We start from the raw sequence: 21,957 nt of genomic DNA, 5'->3' as shown, positions 1-21,957 counted from the left end.
AGCCCCTGGTCCCGGGTCACCCGACAGCTGTGTCGTGACACTAAGGTAGTGCTGTGGAGTCAGGAGTCAGGGAAATTGAGGAGTCGAAGTCGGAGGTTTGGCTTACCGGCTCCAAAGCCCTTCTTTCGACACTGCCTGAATACTTCTGGGCATGCTCTCGATCAGATTCATGCAGGTCTTGACCAAAATCTGATCTGTACCAAGTAGCTCATCTTTTTGGATACTCACATATAGAAGAGCATTGAGACTACCATCGATCGTGGTCAAGTATCGAACGCCTTTGGCTGTGAAACAACCCCATATCATCAGGCTTCCACAACTAGGACAACACCTTGATCAAAATGATTGGGCAGATAAAATAGTAAAGCCTATACTCACCTCCCGTGCTGGCGCTGTCTTTGCGGTCTCGGCACTCCCTCTCCCAGGTCACACTTGCGGTTGTTGTGACACGTGACGCCGGTGACCAATCAGCACCTTTCTCTAAATTGAGATTCTGATTTAGGCTTTTATTCTTAATCATATTGCAAGGCTCGTTAAAGGGTCGATATTGACTTGCAGGATTGCTACTTTCAATAGGTGGCACTAGAGTTCAAGCCCTCTTCCTTTACGAAGAGACAATTTACATAATTTAATGTAGTACATTTTTACGGGAGAAAGGATGTTAATAACATCTACAGACTAATGAAGAAGAGAGAAAAAGAAAACATTTTGAGAACCCTGAGTTGATGGGAATTGTTAGTGTAGTTCATATACTTAAAAGACATCCTCCGAAGTTGATGAGTAATCCAAATGTCACAGTCTGACGCTCCATCTGGTCCACACATTCCCTAAAGAGATGTATATTTAAGCCATGTCTGAATGATGGCACAAATCTGAGTATTGTCTTTTAGTTGTTTTTTTACATTTTTGTTTTATATGTTTAAAACAATTATAAAAAAGGCAGTTCAATGACAACACAACATGTGAATTATGTAACAGATACAACATGCTATGTGACAGGATCAGTCTTTTTCCTCTAGACAACCCAAGTGTTGTCATCTTGTCTGCATCTGTCAGTCATGTGACATTACTTTCTGTCTCAGTGACTACTGAGTAGCCTCCTAGCCCACCTAAAGGGTGCCTTGTTCATACAATGCCCCACTCAGCCTAGCTCTGAGAGCCATAGTGAAGAGCTGCTTTGTAGCTTCCATGTTGGTAAACTTGAGCGAGTCATATATTTAAGGAGCCGCATATTTAAAGAAGTTGCAACTGATGGGGAAACGCCTTTAAAGGGAGCCTGTGATAAACTTTTTCACCCCCATAGCCATTAATAGGATTGGGTAGCCCTTTAAACTGGAAGTGCATTAGGGTCATTTTCTCTTGTACTGTATATGGCCACTGACCTGTCACTTAACCTTGGGAGAGTGCTGCCAGGTAGGGAATACAGTCTGAGACTGAGCAGCTAGAAGTGCATGCTCACACCCCAATGCACTGCCTGACACTACATAATGTGCTTTCTGGCTGCTGGAGCAGTGCTGTCGAGTCATGAAAGGATCAGCTGTCTCATTTTTTAACAGGCTTCCGAGTCATAGAAATGTCTTAGGATGGGATTAAAGTTTCTCGGAGATTCCCTTTAAGTGTCATACTGTAGTTACAGATGCAGGCCTGTGATTGAACAAAGTCTAGGAAGTCATGCAAGATGGTGAGATGGGAGGACATGTGCTTGTATCGGGGAAGGGAATGCAGATCGGTAGAAAATAAATAAAATCTAATAGTGGTAAAGGCCAATTTTTGGGTAAGAATTAGGTTCTGTTCACATTTGTAAATTTTTGTCAGTTTTGACAGGAAGAATAGCACCATATCCCAGAACAAAGATTGTAGCAAAGCCTTGGGCTTTATATAGAATTTTATTTTCTCCTTTTTTGTATTTGTCACACTAATAGTTTTTAACCTGTAACTATAAAAGGAACTTGATCTGACATTTGATACAAGTGTTAACATACAGGATCACTACTTCCATGTTTATTAGTTTCTTTCACATGTCTATTCATGTAAAAATAAATGATGAAAAATTGCAGTTATCTCATATGCTGCCATCTAGTGGCCAAACTGGATGCATGGCATACTGGTTCTGTATCTCATTTTATAGCCTACAGTAAATTGAATATTGCTATCAATAATAGGCAGAAGAAAGTCCTAATGGTCTTGCTCATTTAGGGTCCTAACAAAGAGTGTTAAGAAAAAAAGGCAGCACACTGCAGCGCTAAGACATGCAAACATGAAACATGAAAACTGAACTGCAATACTGCACTAGAAATATGAAAAATGAGAGCGTTTAGCGCATAAAAATGGCCAATTTTATGTGTACCTGATAGCCCCTTTACGGCATCTCTCGTATATCAGGTCCTACGCTTGCCTACCTCGCTGAGAATAAACGTCTCCATGTGAATGGGTACCTGTGAAAACCTCTTCCTAGACTCATATTCTCTCTCTCTGTGGAGGGGTACTGGACCCGCTGCGATCTAGGTTCAGCACCTATTCACACTTAGTCTATGTATGGATGTGACGGTCAGTTTTTTCAAATATATTATTTAGCCTTCTGACTGAGCACTCCGCCTCCTAGCCCCTGTGTTTTAATCGCAGCGGGTCCAGTACCCCTCCACAGAGAGAGAGAATATGAGTCTAGGAAGAGGTTTTCACAGGTACCCATTCACATGGAGACGTTTATTCTCAGCGAGGTAGGCAAGCGTAGGACCTGATATACGAGAGATGCCGTAAAGGGGCTATCAGGTACACATAAAATTGGCCATTTTTATGCGCTAAACGCTCTCATTTTTCATATTTCTAGTGCAGTATTGCAGTTCAGTTTTCATGTTTCATGTTTGCATGTCTTAGCGCTGCAGTGTGCTGCCTTTTTTTCTTGACTGTATATGAGTTGGTTACTCTAGGTTCAGCACCTGTTCACACTTAGTCTATGTATGGATGTGACGGTCAGTTTTTTCAAATCTAACAAAGAGTGTTGGCAGAGCCAAGTGAGAAGACAGAGTTATCAGGGGGGCTGGGATGGCACTGCCCATCTCAAGCTGTAGGCTTCGCTAAGTGTAAAAAAACCACCTTTCTCCTGCTCAATTTTAATTGATAATTAGCTTCAAATAATTTAATAATGATTGTAATTTATTTGTTCACATTACTTGTTCCCAGTGCTCCGGAACTAATGCTAAATGGGTGTCTTCAACTCATTCCTATTCATGTTACTTTCATATAGATGTGCTACACTAATAAAAGAGAAAGGACACGTCAGGCATCACAGCGAAAAAGAGGCAATAACTACCAGTAGCTGGTTACAATAACAGTATACTGCGGGATACAGACGGGCCTTATTGACACACTGGGCAGCCAAGAGCCAGCCATACACATTAGATGGCTGCTGGCCGAACGATACCTTGGCCAACAGTTCAGTCGTCAGCCATCTTGGTCACTATTCCATACACAGGAGCTCCCCATTGGCCCAATACTTGTGTTTGCCATGAGAAATCTCTGCCGGTGGCTTATCATGGGGAGATCAAAGCCATTGGCAGTGTAAAATCTAACGTGCCCGATCGACATCTCCGACAATCAGTCGACCTGCGCCCCCTTACACATTAGAATGTCAGCCAAGCCCATCAATATCTGCTGGTTTGGCCAACATTACTCTATTTATGGGGGCTTTAAGCTTCTTGTCCTGCCATATCTATTTGTTACGGGCAGATATACCATTAGTGCAACCTGTGTCCACACCACTCTTTATATAGCTGTAGTTCTGTATATCTATATATATTTATTTGTATCAGTTTTTTGCCAGTTTGAGGTTATCGGTGTCTTAGATCATTACATTGTGTAAAGTCAGGGACAATTCACTTTACCAAATGTGTAATAATAGAAGATCTAGGTACCAGCCCACCTACAACGTGGCCCCTAGAATCACTAAATCCCCATGGCGGATTATTGTTGCCCATATTTGATAATGTTTTTGAGGCTCTAGTTCATCCACTGTCAACCATGTCTATGTGCTTGTACCTTCTGTATCCATTCCCCTCTATAAAATAATGAAAACTTTGTAAAATGTAAATAGGTAATATAGGATATATGACCAATATTTTTTGATCTCACTATCTTCTTATCATTTTTCCAAAATGTCTACCATAACTGTTGATATTCTATTTTTTTTCTCTGGAAAGCAAAACTTTTTGTTAACCGAATGTTTCTTTTTACTTAGATTTAAACAGAATAAAACAAGGAGAATATGAACTGATAACACCGATAAGTACTGACGCCGAGGGACACCATATTTCCAATATTGTTTCCATTGGTCACAAAAAAAGATTGACAAGAGATACATCAAGTAGTCGCCAGCACCTATACTTTAACGTTACAGCTTTTGGAAGAGAATTTCATCTTAATTTGAAGCCAAACACTCGTCTCATTGCTCCAGGGGCCGTGGTGGAGTGGCATGAAGACCCTGTGAATGCTGAAAACAGAAGCCATGTTGGAAATATGAACCACTTCTCAAATAGCAGTGAGGAAGTCTGGAAAAAGGAGCCATTGTGGACAAATTGTGCTTATGTCGGAGAAATATCAGATGTCCCTGGAGCGTCGGTTGCATTAAGTAACTGTGATGGTCTGGTAAGATACATTTTCTAAATATCACTTTTTTATTTTCATTAACTGCCTGTAGTTTTAATTTTGCTGCAGCATACCATAAAATTAATTAATATTACAAAACATAATACAGGATTTAACAAAATACCAATATATACAATTTATATAAAGATTTTCTGCTTGTAATGTTGTGAGGCTTTGCTTTATCCTAGGTTCTAAAGCAGAAATAGCACTTAAAGAAAATGATACTTGATGTCCGAAAAATACTGTTTTTCTCTCTTTATTGTAGAGATAGATAGTAACCTATACTCTGCCTTGTTAAAGAAAAAAATTGAAGAAAACCTCTCAGTTAAAGGGGTATTCTCAATTAAATCTGTGTATATTTTTTTTTATTACTTTCAGATGTCTGTTATTCATGTATTTGTCACACCAGCTGTTTTTTACCTATAACACCTATAACCATAAAGTAACTTGATGTGATGTAACCCCTTAACGACCACCGATATGCCTTTTAACAGCGGCAGTTAAGGGTACCTATTCCTCAGCGCCGCTTTTTAACGGTGCTGAGAAATAAGGTTATAGCACCCCCCATCGTCAGAAAATCTTCGGTGTCTCTGCTACCAGAGGTAGCCATGACCCCAGAGAACATGATTCGGGTCGGTTTTTACCAATTTCCAATTTATTTCTCTCTTCTCTGATATGATCTAGCACATCAGAGGAGAAAGAAATGGGGTCCCCAAAGGCCCCCCGGTACCTCTGGCACCTCCTGCATCCCACGGTCCTGTCCCCCAGCCCTCTGCGTCTTCTTTCTTGGAGAAAATGGCGGGCGCTTGCGCAGTGCTCCCCACCGAGATCTGCTGGCCAGCACCCAGCAACAATGGGAGATTTTTCCTTTTGGTTCATTTTGATCACTGTGATAGACCTTATCACAGTGATCAAAATAAAAAATAGTAAATCAAACCCCCCTTTATCATCCCCTAGTTAGGTAAAAATCATAAAATAAAAAATGTTTTTTTTCCATTTTTCCATTAGGGTTAGGGTTAGGGCTAGGGTCAGGGTTAAGGTTGGGGTTAGAGCTAGGGTTAGGGTTGGGGATAGAGCTAGGGTTAGGATTGGGGCCAGGGTTAGGGTTGAGGTTAGAGTTAGGGTTGGGGTTAGAGCTAGGGTTAGGGCTAGGGTTAAAGATAGAGTTAGGGTTGGGCTAGGGTTATGGTTGGGGCAAGGGTTGGGGCTAGAGTTAGGGATGGGGCTAGGGTTAGGGTTGGGGTTAGAGCTAGGGTTAGGGTTGGGTTGAGGTTAGGGTTGGGCAAGGTTTCGGCTAAGGTTGGGACTAGGGTTTGGGTTGGGGCTAGGGTTGTGTTTGGGTTAGGGTTGTGTTGGGTTTAAATTAGTGATGTTGGTGTTAGGGTGGTGCTGGGGTTAGGGTTGCGATTAGGGTTATGGTTAGGGTTGGTATTAGGGTTAGGGCTATGTTAGGGTTAGAATTGCGGGGTTTCAACTGTTTAGGTACCATATTTTTCGGACTATAACATGCACTTTTTCCCCAAAAAAAATTGTGAGGAAAATGGGAGGTGCGTCTTATAGTTCGAATGAAGGCTTACCGGCAGTGGTGTGGCGGCGGCAGAGGTGCAGGGATGCTGAGGCACGGTGCGCGGTATGGCGTGAGCAGGGTCCCTTCCACAGGTGAGGTGACACTGCGGCCCGGTATCCAAGATTGAGTTCTCTGCTTCTTGGGGCTTCAGGAAAATGACCGTGGGAGGCCGTGCGTGTGCAGATTGAGATCGTGGTGGCCACTTTCCTGAAGCCGAGTTCGCAGATTGAGATCTCGTCTTCAGGAAAATGGCCGCCAAGATCTCCATCTGCGCACGTGCTGCCTCCCCTGGCCATTTTCCTGAAGCCCCGGGAAGCAGAGCACTCAGTCTGCGCACACGCGGCCTCAGAAAGATGGCCGCCACCACCAAGAAAGCGGTCATTAACCCGGCTCTGCTGCTCGCCTTGGATACCGAGCCGTGGCGTCACCGTACCTGAGGAGGTGACCGCATCTCTGCCGCCACCCCCCATGGACACCAGGCTGCGGCGTTGCCCACCTAAGCAGGAAGGGACCCTGCTCAGGTGCACGCCGTACCGCCTTACACACCTCTGCCGACACCATGCCTCCTGTGACCCTGCTCTGCCACCGCCAGCCCTCAGGTAAGATACCTTAAATTTGGACAATAAGACGGACCCCCATCTTATAAAAAAATCTTTTTTTATGCAATTTTCACCCCAAATTAAAGGTGCGTCTTATGGTCCGGTGCGTCTTACAGTCTGAAAAATATGGTACATCAGGGGGTCTCCCAATGCGACATGGCGCCCACCATTGATTCCAGCCAATTTTGCATTCAAAAAGTCAAACAGTGCCCCCTTGCTTCTGAGTGCTGCCATGCGCCCGAACAATGGCTTTCCCCCACATACGGGGGAAATTTTTGTTTGAAAAATTATAAATCGCTGGTTGACTTTTAACCTTTATGACATCCTAACAAAAAAAAATTATGTTTCCAAAATTGTGCAGATGTAAAGAAGACATGTAGGAAATGTTATTTATTAGCTATTTTGTGCAATATGACTCTCTGATTTAAGGGCACAAAAATTAAAAGTTGCAAAATTTTCAAAATTTTTGCCAAATTTGTTTTTTACATAAATAAACACAAGTCATATCGAAGAAATTTTACCACTAACATGAAATACAATATGTCACGAAAAAACAGTCTCACAATCAGACTTTTATAATTCAGACCACTGTCAATTTATGAGGTTATAGCTCTGGAACGCTTCAACGGATTCCACTGATTCTGAGATTTTTTTTTCGTGACATATTGTATTTCATGTTAGTGGTAAAATTCCTTCAATGTGACTTGTGTTTATTTAAGAAATAAACGGAAATTTGCCAAAAAGGTTGAATGTTTTGCAATTTTCAAACTTTTAACTTTTGGTCCCTTAAATCAGAGCGTTGTTTCACACAAAATAGTTAATAAATAACATTTCCTTCATGTCAAATTTACATCTGCTCAATTTTAGAAACATAATTTTTTGGTTATAAGGGTTAAAAGTTGACCAGCGATTTCTCAATTTTTCCAACAAAATTGACAAAACCATTTTTTTAGGGGCCACCTCACATTTCAAGTGACTTTGGGGGGGTCAATTTGACAGAAATTACCCAAAAGTGACACCATTCTAAAAACTGCACCCCTCAAGGTACGCCAAAGCACAGTCAAGAACTTTATTAACCGTTCAGGTGCTTCATTAGAACTGAAACAATGTGGAAGGAAAAAATTAACATTTACATTTTTTCACATAAAGTTTAATGTAGACCCAAACTTTTTTATTTTAACAAGGGTATGAGGAGAAAATAGACCAAAAAATTTGTTGTGCAATTTCTCCTGAGAACGCCTATATCCCGTATGTGGGGTAAAGCCACTGTTTGGGCGTATGGCAGCACTCTGAAGGGAGGGAGCACCGTTTGACTTTTTGAATGCAAAATTGGCTGCAGTCGATGGTTAGCACCATGTCACGTTTGGAGACCCCCTTATGTGTCCAAACAGTGGAAACCCCTCAGTTCTAACTCCAACCCTAACACAGCCCTAACTCCAACCCTAACCCCAAGACACTCCTAACCCTATTCCTAACCATAACCACAACCCCAACACAACTCTAACCACAATACTAACTCCAACACCAACCCTAACCCCAACACCTCCCTAACACCAATGCCACCCTAACTCTGACACCACAGGCGAAGCCCCAACACAACTGTAACCCTAACACCACCGTAACACAACCCTAACCCCAACACAACCCTAACACCAACACAACCCTAACCCTAGCCCCAACCCTAACCCTAGCTCTAACTCATGCCTAACCCTAGCCCCAACCCTAACCCTAACTGCAAAGAATGGAAAAAAAAATATTATTTTTACCTAACTAAGGAGGTGACAAAAGGGGGTTTGATTTACAATTTTTTGTTATTTTGGTCAGTGTGATGGGGTCTATCACAGTAATCAAAATGATCCAATAGGAAAAATCTCCTATTGTTGCTGGATACCATTTGGCAGATCTTGGCAAGGCACATTGAGCACACGCCCACCATTTTCTTTCCGGAAGATGATGTGGAGGGCCGTGGAACAGAGCAGAAGGGTCCGGAGATGGCGCAGGTACTGGGGGTGCTCGGGGGACCCCATTTCTCTTTCCTCTGATGGGCTAGATCATATCAGAGGAGAGAGAAATGACTTAAAAATCTGACTTATTTTGTGATCACTGTTATTTGGTGAATAACGGCGATCACAAGACTGGAGACAGTAAAAATCGACCCGAATCATGTTCTTCGGGTCTCAGCAACCCCCGGTACCTGAGACCCCCGGAGATTTTCCGATGCTTGGGGGTGCTATAACCTTATTTCTCAGCATGGTTAAAAAGCGGTGCTGAGGAATAAGTTCCCTTAACTGCCGCCGTTAAAAGTCGTATCGGCGGTTGTTAAGGGGTTAAAGTCTACTTTACATATTTACATGACGCACAGCTTATATGTGTTACTTGCAAGCCTTTGACTTTTTGTATATTGAAATCGTAAGGAAATGTACAGGGTGGTATTTATTTCATAGTGCGTTCAAGGTAATAAGCTATGCCATTCCGACATACACATTTCCATATTTTTCTTAGCAATATCCACTTTATTCTTATGAATTAGTCTTTTTTTTTAAGTTACAAGCCCTGGCTAACCCTTGAAACTACAAAAATATTATACTTGAAAATGTTAAAGTGTGATCAGTATATTTTCCACGGGAGTCAAACAGGCCTTTAAATCACAAAAAAGATACTGTGTGGCTGAAATGTTTTAGGATAAAATCAGATTGAGGTCATTGCCAGGTAGACTGGAAGACACTTTGGCCTGCATCTCTTTGCCACACTAAACACTATTTCTAAAAAACAGCATGAGCGGGCGGGTATTTACTGTGGTAACTCCGTGGTCTACCAGGGTAAACACTTTGGAATCCCAGATACACACTGCTTGTAACCCACATGTGCTGCAAATACTAATTCAATCAGTGTTACAGAGTAAAAAACAACAGCAGCTATTTTGTGTTCATCTGGTTACAGTAGAAACTCCCTTTCCCATGGGACCACATCTAAAAACACATTGGAAGCTGACCTTCTTCAATGGGTTGCTTAAAGAAGACTAATAGAAAGCTGTGCTAGTTTCTGTAGTTTCTGAAAGCAATTGCTACTTGACTCATTTACTTTGGAATTGCACTGGCTTAAATAATTACATCTGACACCTCTAAAAGCTGAAAAACTAAACTTATATCCCTAAAACGATATTGTTGGACCTATATGTTGCACCAAAGCATAACTCTGCCTTGTTAGATCTTGGCACAACTCTTTCTTCGCCCAAACCAAACCTTCGTAGTTAAATGTTACTAGAACCCTATTTCGTCAACACTTTTCTGAAACGTTTCCTGAAACTTTTGACATTTAAAGGGACATGAAACATGCGGGTAGCATCTGATAATTGAGTAAGCAGCCTCATTAAAGGGGCTATTTCATGAAAGCAACCTCTTTCCATATGCCATATATGTTTGAGCTGCTAACAATCTCAAGGTAAATCTGTCTTACAGAGTTTGTCATTCATCATAATGGAGGTCACGGAGTACTATATATTAAAATGAATGGCTGGCCATCACTTCTCCTATCAATATCAAATGTTTGGCGGGAGCAGAACACACAGTGATCAGTTGATCATGTCCGAGTTTGCATAATGAAGAACTTGTCTTTGAAACCCTTTAAAGAAACTTATAGCCAGCCTTATATCCAGATAAACGATTGCCTTAAAAATAAAAACTATAGAGCCTAGTAAATAGAACCTTTTAGTTTTTGTTCTCACATTAGATGGCTGTCGACCCAACAATGCTTTAGCCGATCGTTCGGACGACAGTCATCTTTGGAGACTATCCCATATGTAGGAATGATCATTTGGATGAGCTCTTGTGTGTTCTCCTTGAGAAAGCCATCTGCTGACATGGTGGCTTGTGGCTTATCTTCTGGAAAATAATGTGATTGGCAGTCCAAAACTGGACTTGCTCGATTGCCATCTTCTTCGACCATCAGTTAGCCAGCACCCCTGTACATTTTAGACCATCGTCCAAACCCGTCAATATTGATGGGATTGTCCAGCATTAGTCTAATATGTATGAGGACCTTAAGGTAGCCTTAAATGTTAGTCGGGATTGGATGAAGCCTATGCTGTCAAGTAGCTAGCAATCATTTGCCTGCTGAATCTTAACGAGATGGCCAATGCTAATGAGTCATCATCTGGAAAAAGTCTGCTTTGTTTAAAAGTCTTGTCCAATAGATTGGAGTCCATAAATCTTCCTTCTGAACCTTCCTTCTGAAAGAAGTAAGATAGGATGGCTTTTGCCTGGTGTAATTGAGCTTGCATAGATAGTTCCAGTGACTGAAAAAGCCAAATGGATTATTATTATTATTATACATTTTTATTATGCCATTTATCCCATGGCTCTTCACATGTGAAAAGGGGGCAAATATAGACAAATACAATAAACATGAGCAAAAACAAGGCACTAACAGGTATAGTAGGAGATAGGACCCTGCCTGCGAGGGCTCACAGTCTACAGGGGATGGGTGGGGATACACTAGGAGAGGGTAGAGCGGGTTGTGCGGCGGTTCAGTAGGTTGAGGGTCACTGCAGGCTGTAGGCTTCTCGGAAGAGGTGAGTCTTCAGGTTCTTTTTGAAGGTTTCCGTTGTAGGCGAGAGTCTGATGTGTTGGGGTAGAGAGTTCCAGAGTATGGGGGAAGCACGGGAGAACTTTTGGATACGGTTGTGAGAAGAAGAGATAAGAGGGGAGTAGAGAAGGAGATCTTGTGAGGATCGAAGGTTGCGTGTAGGTAAGTACCGGGAGACCATGTCACAGATGTATGGAGGAGACAGGGTGTGGATGGCTTTGTATGTCATAGTAAGGGTTTTGAACTGGAGTCTCTGGACAATAGGAAGCCAGTGAAGGGCTTGGCATAGGGGAGAGGCTGGGGAATAGCGGGAAGACAGATAGATTAGTCGGGCAGCAGAGTGTAGGATGGATTGGAGTGGTGCCAGAGTGCTAGAGGGGAAGCCAGAGTAGGAAGTTGCAGTAGTCGAGGCGGGAGATGATAAGGGCGTGCACTAGTGTTTTTGTGGTTTCAAGGAATGCGTGGATACAGGAAATATTTTTGAGTTTGAGATGGCAGGAGGCAAGGGCTTGGATATGTGGCTTGAAAGAGAGGGCAGAGTTGAGGATCACCCCGAGGCACTGGTCGTGTGGGACTAGGGAAAGCAAGCAGACATTGACATTGATGGATAGGTCTGGTGGAGGGGTAGAGTGAGATGGGGGACAGTTGATAAATTCTGTTTTGTCCATGTTCAGTTTTAGAAAGTGAGCAGAAAAGAAGGCTAAGATAGCAGACAGACATTGTGGGATTTTGGTGAGTAAGGAGGTAAAGTCAGGTCCGGATAGGTAGATCTGCGTGTCATCAGCGTAGAGATGATACTGCAAACTGTGGGATTCTATGAGCTGTCCCAGGCCAAAGGTGTAGATGAAGAAGAATAGGGGTCATAGAACTGAGCCTATAGGAACACTGACAGACAAGGGGCGAGGTGAGGAGGTGGTGTGGGAGAGGGAGACACTGAATGTTTGGACTGTTAGATATGACGAGATCCAGCATAGGGCCAAGTCTGTGATGCCAAGAGATGAGAGAATCTGTAGCAGGAGGGAGTGGTCCACATTGTCCTCCTGGACCTGTCTTCTGCTTTTGACAGAGTAGTGTCGCTTGCTCTTGGTGGTTAGTAGGTCATTGGTTACTTTAGATAGGGCAGTTTCAGTTGAGTGATGGGGTTGGAAGCCAGATTGTAACCAGTCAAAGAGGGAGCAGGAGGAGAGGTGGGAGGACAGTTCAAGATGGACATGCAGTTCCAGTAGTTTTGAGGCATAAGGGAGAAGAGATATTGGGCGATAGCTAGACACAGAGGATGGGTCGAGGGAGGGCTTTTTGTGGATGGGTGTGATCGAGGCATGCTTGAAGGATGAGGGGAAGTCACTAGTTGTGAGTGAGAGGTTGAAGAGGTGTGTTAGGGTTGGGATGAAGACTGTGGCGAGGTTAGGGATGAGGTGAGTGGGTCAAGCGAGCAAGTGGTGAGATGTTATTTGGATAGGAGGGTGGAGAGCTGATCTTCTGTCATGGTGGAGAAGCTGGTTTAGGAGCAACAGGGTTGAGCGGCTAAGAGGGGCATTGGGGACTGCGGGCCAAAGCTTTCTCTGATCGCATCAATTTTCTGTGTATGACTGAGAGCAACCATCACGCAATAACTATCTAATTTGAGTGGCTACCTTCACACTACTGAAGCATAATCTTATTTGATATACTTTCATTCATTTATAGATCTATCCATTTACAATATCTACATCTATCTATTCAATTTGACTGTTCACAAATAAATCTAGCCAAAGAAGTGAAGTAAATTTCACCATAGTGTGATGAGAGTTCCAATTGATGCAGATCGTATTATGTCAGATATTGTGCCTTTACATTACTCCATACCTTTCTTTAAGATAGATAAGTAAATGCTACACTTGTCTACTGCTATCAATTAAACAAAAATGAGAAGCATGAAAGATAAAATCCATGAGCAATTGGATAGATATCCTTGGGATTAAATTGATCGGTAACATAGCTCTAACAGTTACCACAGTTGGTTAGAAGGAACCTTCCTCCACTGGAACCTCAATTATTTGGTAGTTCTGGGACTCTTAATGTTAGTCATTTTTATGAGTTTTTATTTTAGCATTGCTGTGGTAATCCAAATGCGATGTGCTTTTCAGGGAAAGAAGACATTTTATAGCTCAAGAATGGTGTTCTTATGCTGTTAGAAGAGGATCTGTTATGTTCATAATGCTAAAGTCCTTGTTTGTCATCTCATCCGGAACAAGCTTTCCTATAGTTCTCATTTATTAATAATTTGTCCTGATTTTATGTCATTCTGGTAATATGAAAAGTTGAGCCATGGCATTGAGCAATGGAGTTGAGAAAATATCTTGATTTACTTGAGGAGGAAGGAAAAATGAGACCGTAGAATAAGAAGTGGCCTCTTGATAACATGGAACCTGTCACTGCTGGCATAATTCCCCAAGAGAATGTGGAACAGGTTCAAACATGCAGCGACTGCTCGATGACTGACAGACTTATCTTGTCCTCTTCAATTCAAGCCCATATCCTCAATGGTCCGAAAAAAGATGAAAGGCCCGTCACAGTAATATTGTTGAGTTATCTGTTTGGCAAGATATGAGGAGACTTTAAAAGTATATGCAAATTGCTTGTGTTTTATACTGCACTTACATTGATCCTGTTTAGAATTTGTGTCTGTTCTTAGCTTTCTAAAGTGGATATCCCAGTAAAACGTTACTTGGATAAGTGGTCTTCTTGACAACTATGCTTACAAAATCATTTTGGACGTTTACTTTGAAGTTTCACAAAATGACTAGTTCAGCCATCATTAGAAGTGAGGAAATTGGTTGGCTCCAATTCATCGATCTACCTAATTTCCCAGCATATAAGAGACAATGGGAAAATTTGCTGATTATGTTTGAGTAATCAATATGTGAACCCAAAACAATGGATAATAATTGGCCTTGTGCACCTTAAAGGGGTTCTCTGAGAAGTATAATAAAATAAATAAATAAAATAATACACATTTAAATCTTAAATATTCACGCCGCAGCCCATTTTCGTTTTTTGCATTTTTGTTTTTTGCTCCCCTTCTTCCCAGAGCCATAACTTTTTTATTTTTCCATCAATATGGCAGTGTGAGGGCTTGTTTTTTGTGGGACGAGTTGTACTTTTGAAAGACACCATTGGTTTTACCATATCATGTACTGGAAAATGGGAAAAGAATTCCAAGTGCGGTAAAATTGCAAAAAAGATTTTTTATTTTTTTTTAACCAAATGCTAAAACTGAGCTGCCATTATGATTCACAGGTCATTACAAGTTCGGCGATACCAAATATGTATAGGTTCTTTTTTTATTTCAGTGGTGAAAAAAAATCTAAAGTTTGTTAAAAAAATTGCGGCATTTTCCGATACCCGTAGCGTCTATATTTTTCATGATCTGGGGCCAGGTGAGGGCTTATTTTTTGCATGCTGTGCTAACATTTTTATTGATACCATTTTGATGCAGATACGATCTTTTATCGCCCGTTATTTCATTTTAATGCAATGTTGCGGTGACCAAAAAAATGTAATTCTGGCGCTCTGACTTTTTTTTCGCTACGCCGTTTACCAATCGGATTATTTTTGTATCTTGATAGATCGGTCGATTCTGAACGCGGCGATACCAAATATATGTATTTTTTAATTTTTTTAATTGTTTTATTTTAATGTGGCATATCCCCGGGGGGTGATTTGAACTTTTATATATTTTTTATTTTTTTAATATTTTTAAAAACTTTTTACTTGCTTTAATAGTCTCCATGGGAGACAAAAAGTTGTGATCTTCTGATCGCCTCTGTTGCACACAGGTGATTATCAGATTGTCTGTGTGTAGCAGAAATGCTTACTTGCTTTAAACGCCGACGACTGGGCTGCGCTCATAGCAGTCCGGCAATGACAACCACAGGGGTCTGCTGCAGACCCCAAGTTATCATGCCAACCTATCGACGACCAGAGGTCATGTGACACGGGCGCTGATGGGTGGGATTAGTGACGCGCTACTGGCGCGATCACATTAAATGCCGTTGTCAGAGATTGACAGTGCCATTTAACAGGTTAAAAGCTGCTGGTGGATCACGATTCCATCCGCTGTTGTTAGGGGCACATGTCAGCTGTTCAAAACAGCTGACATGTGCCGGTAAAGATGTGGGCTCAGTACCAGAGCCCACATCAAAGGGAGAGACACGACATGTGCCGTACATGTACGGCACATGTCGTGAAGGGGTTAAGCTAAATGGTATGCTTTTTATAGTGCACTCTGTCAGGATTTTAATGATGACAACTGCCATATATTATTGATTGTTCTGCCCATCCTAGATTTTAGAAGACATGCAGTTTCATGAAGAACGTGAAGAACAAGACAGATGATTCTCAATTAGTTAAAACAAGGTGCTTCCTTCAGTCATATTTTTGCTCTGTTTTCCTCTTATCCAAAATAGTTTGCAGTGGCTTGGGGTATGCTTTTGAAATTCAGAAGTATACCTCCTCTGTTTTTCCTCTGCTGTGGGATGGACCAGCTCTGATGTTGAGATGGACACGGTTCCAACACCAACTGCAGTAGCCTATTCTACGGCAAAGGGCAAGGCAGGGGAGGTGTAGTTCCGAATTTTCACATGACACTCCATGCCGATGTGGTGTCTGTTTTGGACAAGAGAAAAGTTGGTTGCCATTCTAAGCAAGGTAGACAGCAAAATGGAAGAAAGTGGATATGGTGACTATACATCAGAAAGTTATAGTCAAGTTTAATGTTGGTCTTTTAGGGTCACTTTAATGGCAGCTAAATTGTGAATTTAATTGAATTGTCATGTCTGTCTACCGCATTTTAATCTCAGTGTCTGGGGTGTGTTCACTTTAGTTTTGCCGTCAATATTTCATGTGCATATGGGTGACCTGTTTGGTAGTAAGTGCTCAGTGTCCATTCACTGGAGTGCTACCTGGATAATAATAATCTGTATTTTTATATAGCGTTAACATATTCCGCAGCGCTTTACAGTTTGCACACATTATCATCGCTGTCCCCGATGGGGCCCACAATCTACATTCCCTATCAGGATGTCTTTGGAATGTGGGAGGAAACCCATGCAAACATGGGGAGAACAAACAAACTCCTTGCAGATGTAGTCCTTGGTGGGATTTGAACCCAAGACTCCAGCACTGCAAAGCTGCAGTGCTATCCACTGAGCCACCATGCTGCCCTACCTGGATAGTCAGTAAGCAGGAGGACATTTTGGCATTCAACATTTGTTTTGTTTTAATAGTACCAGTAGAAAGAAAATAGTAAGTGGCACTCACCCTGAAAGTGAAGTTCACATTTGTAGTTTATTTAAAAAAATGTCTAGCGTTAGGTGGGAGTGTGTATGTAGGCAATATTCAGTGAGCGATGGCCGTTTTACACTACGTTTGGGCCAGATGAAGCTTATTCATATCACGGAACAGTCATCGCTCTGTGAGTGTTGTCTGTGTTCCCACTCCCACCACTGTGTGCCACACTTTTTTTTCCATCAAACTACACATGTGAACTTCACAACCAGGGTGAGTGCCACTTTCTTTTTTTCTTTCACTTGTTACTGTTTTAAATGTATTTTCTAACGTTAGCACCACCTAAAGGCTTTGAAAATTTGGCCGCCCCTGCTTTTACATGCATGGCTATTGTTGCTGCTCTGAAATACTGTACAGTCATGGCCAAACGTTTTGAGAATGACACCAAAATTATATTTTCACATGATCTGCTGCCCTCTGGTTTTTATTAGTGTTTGTCTGATGTTTATATCACATACAGAAATATAATTGCAATCATATTATGAGTACCAATAGGTTACATTGACAGTTAGAATGAGTTAATGCAGCAAGTCAATATTTGCATTGTTGACTCTTCTTCTTCAAGACCTCTGCAATTCTCCCTGGCATGCTCTCAATCAACTTCTGGACCAAATCCTGACTGATAGCAGTCCATTCTTGCATAATCAATGCTTGCATTTTGCCAGAATTTGTTGGTTTTTGTTTGTCCACCCGTCTCTTGATGATTGACCAAAGTTCTCAATGGGATTAAGATCTGGGGAGTTTCCAGGCCATGGACCCAAAATCTCTATGTTTTGTTCCATGAGCCATTTAGTTATCACCTTTGCTTTATGGCAAGGTGCTCCATCATGCTGGAAAAGGCATTGTTGGGCGCCAAACTGCTCTTGGACGGTTGGGAGAAGTTGCTCTTGGAGGACATTCTGGTACCATTCTTTATTCATGGCTGTGTTTTTAGGCAAGACTGTGAGTGAGCCGATTCCCTTGGCTGAGAAGCAAGCCCACACATCAATGGTTTCAGGATGCTTTACAGTTGGCATGAGACAAGACTGGTGGTAGCGCTCACCTCTTCTTCTCCGAATAAGCTGTTTTCCAGATGTCCCAAACAATCAAAATGGGGATTCATCAGAGAAAATGACTTTGCCCCAGTCCTCAGCAGTCCACTCCCTGTACCTTTTGCAGAATATCAGTCGGTCCCTGATGTTTTTTCTGGAGAGAAGTGGCTTCTTTGCTGACCTCCTTTAAACCAGGCCTTGCTCAAAGTGTCTCTGCCTCACAGTGCATGCAGAAGCACTCACACCAGCCTGCTGCCATTCCTGAGCAAGCTCGGCACTGCTGGTAGTCCGATCCCACAGCTGAAACAGTTTTAAGATACGGTCCTGGCGCTTGCTGGTCTTTCTTGGGCACCCTGGAGCCTTTTTGACAACAATGGAAGCTCTCTCCTTGAAGTTCTTGATGATGCGATAGATTGTTGACTGAGGTGCAATCTTTGTAGCTGCGATACTCTTCCCTGTTAGGCCATTTTTGTGCAGTGCAATGATGGCTGCACGTGTTTCTTTAGAGATAACCATGGTTAACTGAAGAGAAACAATGATACCAAGCACCAGCCTCCTTTTAAAGTGTCCAGTGATGTCATTCTTACTTAATCATGACTGATTGATCGCCAGCCCTGTCCTCATCAACACCCACACCTGTGTTAATGGATCAATCACTAAAACGATGTTAGCTGCTCCTTTTAAGGCAGGACTGCAATGATGTTGAAATGTGTTTTGGGGGTTAAAGTTCATTTTCTGGGCAAATATTGACTTTGCAAGTACAGTAATTGCTGTTAAACTGATCACTCTGACATTCAGGAGTATATGCAAATTGCCATTAGAAAAAATGAAGCTGTAGACTTTGGAAAATTTAATATTTGTCTCATTCTCAAAATTTTTGTCCATGACTGTAGTTCTAGCTACGTTAGTGCAAGAGTTTTTCTATCCGGCCCTCTGAAGAGTTTGATTTTGTTTGCATTGAGTACTGTCTGTGATTGGTACATGCTGGTAAAATACCATGGTCAAGCTGCCTTATATTTCTAATTGTCCTAAGGCCTAGCAATTCCAGATATCCTACTGATGACCTAGTGGTCTGATGATTCTTCTTTGATCCCATGATCTATTTGCTAGTGATGTGAACCAAGTTACTTGGCAAAATAGTGACAAAGTGTGATCAGCTGCATTGTAACGTGTTAGGATTTTGTGAGTCTTCGGGAACCTGTTGCGTTGTGAATGCATGTCAATGCAAATAGAAATATTTTAACCAGAGACTCTAGTTTCTGTTACCTTAGTGTAGAATCCAACAATGTCTGTGACTGCAACTCATTATTCCCCAAATTCCATGAATATTATCAATTTGATTTCCAGGAAATACCGTAATTCTATCCATCTGCAATGTAGATGGGTGCTTGTGTCATCTTGTCTGATAAATTGTTCTTATTCCTAGTGTATGGGCACTATCAACATCACAAGAGAAAATACAGAGAAGTACAGAGCATTTATACTATCATCTTTAGAACCAAACACAATTTGCTTCCTAATTTGAGAACAATAAGATTAAATTAAAGTAACACTCCTATCAAAATTTGTATCCTCTTAATATATCGCAGTCATCATATTATATGGCACTGTGTGTTTACAATTGCTCATTTGCCTTTCTACCCAGTTAATGCTTCTCTTTTCCATCACGTCTATGACATCACAGGATTTAAAACAGACTTGCTGAATATTTCTAAGTTCTGAGTCAGCACTAGAAGTACAATTCTACTTAATCTAAACAGGACCTGTCACCAGGTCAAAAGTAATCAGTTTTGCTCTTTTTTCCTGCTGCTCCTGAGTATTCTGGGTGTAGTTCACAGGATTTTTGCAGGACAGCCTAAATACACCCCCCATAAAATTATGTGAGACACGCCCCCTTCGTAAAGAAAAACATAAAAATAAACACCAAATAAACAGGCCATATCTCTGGAACTATATGGTGGATTTAAACAAAAAAAAATAAACAACAGAATACAATGCTGGCCACTTGTTACCTGGTGATTGGTTCTCTATAAATCAGTGGGTTGTCTGCATTAAGCACAAGATGGGTCCTCAGAGACAGAAGTATATCCTTTTTATCTGGTCTTCACTGTGGCCTGGAGCTAAGGATCCTAAAGAGGGTTCTTAATTAGGACTAAATACCCTAATAGTGCATATGAAAATGGTCTTTCTAAACTGTAGAGCTCATTTCATGAAATAGAAGAACTCACTTGAGACCTTCTTCAGTTCCACAAAGCTAGAAAGAAAATTGCAACTAAGGTTGCAGTCCCCAAAATATGTTCCGGGGGACAAAGTTAGTGAAAAAAAGAAAAGTTGGATGAAAGGGAAACAACTTTCCATGGTCTTGTTTATACTTATCCTAAAGTTCTAGATTTTGTATAATGTAAAAGAGCCTATCGCATATGTCTGCTAGAATGCATTTAACATTCTGCTGTTTCACCAGCAAAGTCAACACATTTTTTATATGACAATGGACATTGCTATGGGAACCTTTCACTAATTAGCACATAAGCAATTTCCAGAGTGATGTATGGAGTTGCCAAAGTAATAAAGTCTGGCATCCTCTTAGGTTGTATGGAATATAAAAGAGCAAACAATGTCATTTTAATTTCAATGAGAAGTTAATCTCTCAAAATAAGCTCTTTTTTAAAATATAAATTACGCTGGACTTGCCAAAAAAACGAGCTCACTGAGTACTTCATTAAAATGTACTTATGACTCTATTAATTTAATGTGCTTTTTTTCTAAATGAATACTATTATATGTCTTTTACTCAGATCGTAGAGAAAGCAGTTAGTTTGGTATGTTTATATTTAATCCTAGAAAAGTAGTAGACATCCTTGCTAATTGCAACTCCCACCTATTGGAAGAACAGGGGTCACATGACCCCTCCATTGCAATGTGAGGCAATGGAAAAGAGAAGAATAAATCTGTCTTTTTCTATTGAAATCTCTGGGAAATGGAGAAACAGATATGTTCTTTGCAGTTCATTTTATATGTGCATTTATTTAAAAAAAAAAAAAGAAATTCTTGCATTGCCAATGAAATTTTAATGGGAACTGGCTGCATGCAAACATTAGATAAGAGTTTAAGTGGAACGCTTACTTTACTGATTTAATCATTGATACAAACAAATTAGCAGTTTGGGGAACAACCATGAATCCAAGTGAAGCACGTTTTGACAGTTAAAAGTACAGTTATGAGACTCCACTTTTATTTGGGATTAAAGGGGAACTAATCTTGCAAGTTACTTTTTAGAATAAGCTGTCCTGTCTGTCGAGTGTTCCAGTCTACATTTTCCCCTTAACTAACTCTGAGCTAGTAGGAGTATAATAGCCGATATACACTCACCGGCCACTTTATTAGGTACACCATGCTAGTAACGGGTTGGACCCCCTTTTGCCTTCAGAACTGCCTCAATTCTTCGTGGCATAGATTCAACAAGGTGCTGGAAGCATTCCTCAGAGATTTTGGTCCATATTGACATGATGGCATCACACAGTTGCCGCAGATTTGTCGGCTGCACATCCCAAAGATGCTCCATACAAGGCAGGATGGATCCATGCTTTCATGTTGTTTACGCCAAATTCTGACCCTACCATCCGAATGTCGCAGCAGAAATCGAGACTCATCAGACCAAGCAACGTTTTTCCAATCTTCTACTGTCCAATTTCGATGAGCTTGTACAAATTGTAGCCTCAGTTTCCTGTTCTTAGCTGAAAGGAGTGGTACCCGGTGTGGTCTTCTGCTGCTGTAGCCCATCTGCCTCAAAGTTCGACGCACTGTGCGTTCAGAGATGCTCTTAGGCCTACCTTGGTTGTAACGGGTGGCGATTTGAGTCACTGTTGCCTTTCTATCAGCTCGAACCAGTCTGCCCATTCTCCTCTGACCTCTGGCATCAACAATGCATTTCCGCCCACAGAACTGCCGCTCACTGGATTTTTTTTCTTTTTCGGACCATTCTCTGTAAACCCTAGAGATGGTTGTGCGTGAAAATCCCAGTAGATCAGCAGTTTCTGAAATACTCAGACCAGCCCTTCTGGCACCAACAACCATGCCACGTTCAAAGGCACTCAAATCACCTTTCTTCCCCATACTGATGCTCGGTTTGAACTGCAGGAGATTGTCTTGACCATGTCTACATGCCTAAATGCACTGAGTTGCCGCCATGTGATTGGCTGATTAGAAA

The 21,957-nt window shown here is 41.5% G+C and overlaps 1 protein-coding gene across 2 annotated transcripts in view; it reads left to right on the top strand.

Moving 5' to 3' along the window:
- The window catches only part of ADAMTS3 (ADAM metallopeptidase with thrombospondin type 1 motif 3), a 314,479-nt gene that overhangs the window by 39,379 nt on the left and 253,143 nt on the right, over window positions 1-21,957 (top strand). For both annotated transcript variants that reach the window (XM_077276828.1, XM_077276837.1), the window contains exon 3: window positions 4,235-4,641. In XM_077276828.1, the coding sequence (XP_077132943.1) occupies window positions 4,235-4,641 (407 nt within the window). The remainder of the gene's footprint in view (window positions 1-4,234; window positions 4,642-21,957) is intronic.

This window comes from Ranitomeya variabilis, chromosome 1 (genome assembly GCF_051348905.1).
Source record: "Ranitomeya variabilis isolate aRanVar5 chromosome 1, aRanVar5.hap1, whole genome shotgun sequence".
In the NCBI taxonomy this organism is placed as follows: Eukaryota; Metazoa; Chordata; class Amphibia; order Anura; family Dendrobatidae; genus Ranitomeya; species Ranitomeya variabilis.
Note: the sequence above shows the minus strand (reverse complement) of the source record. Positions and strands in the feature narration are given on the sequence as shown.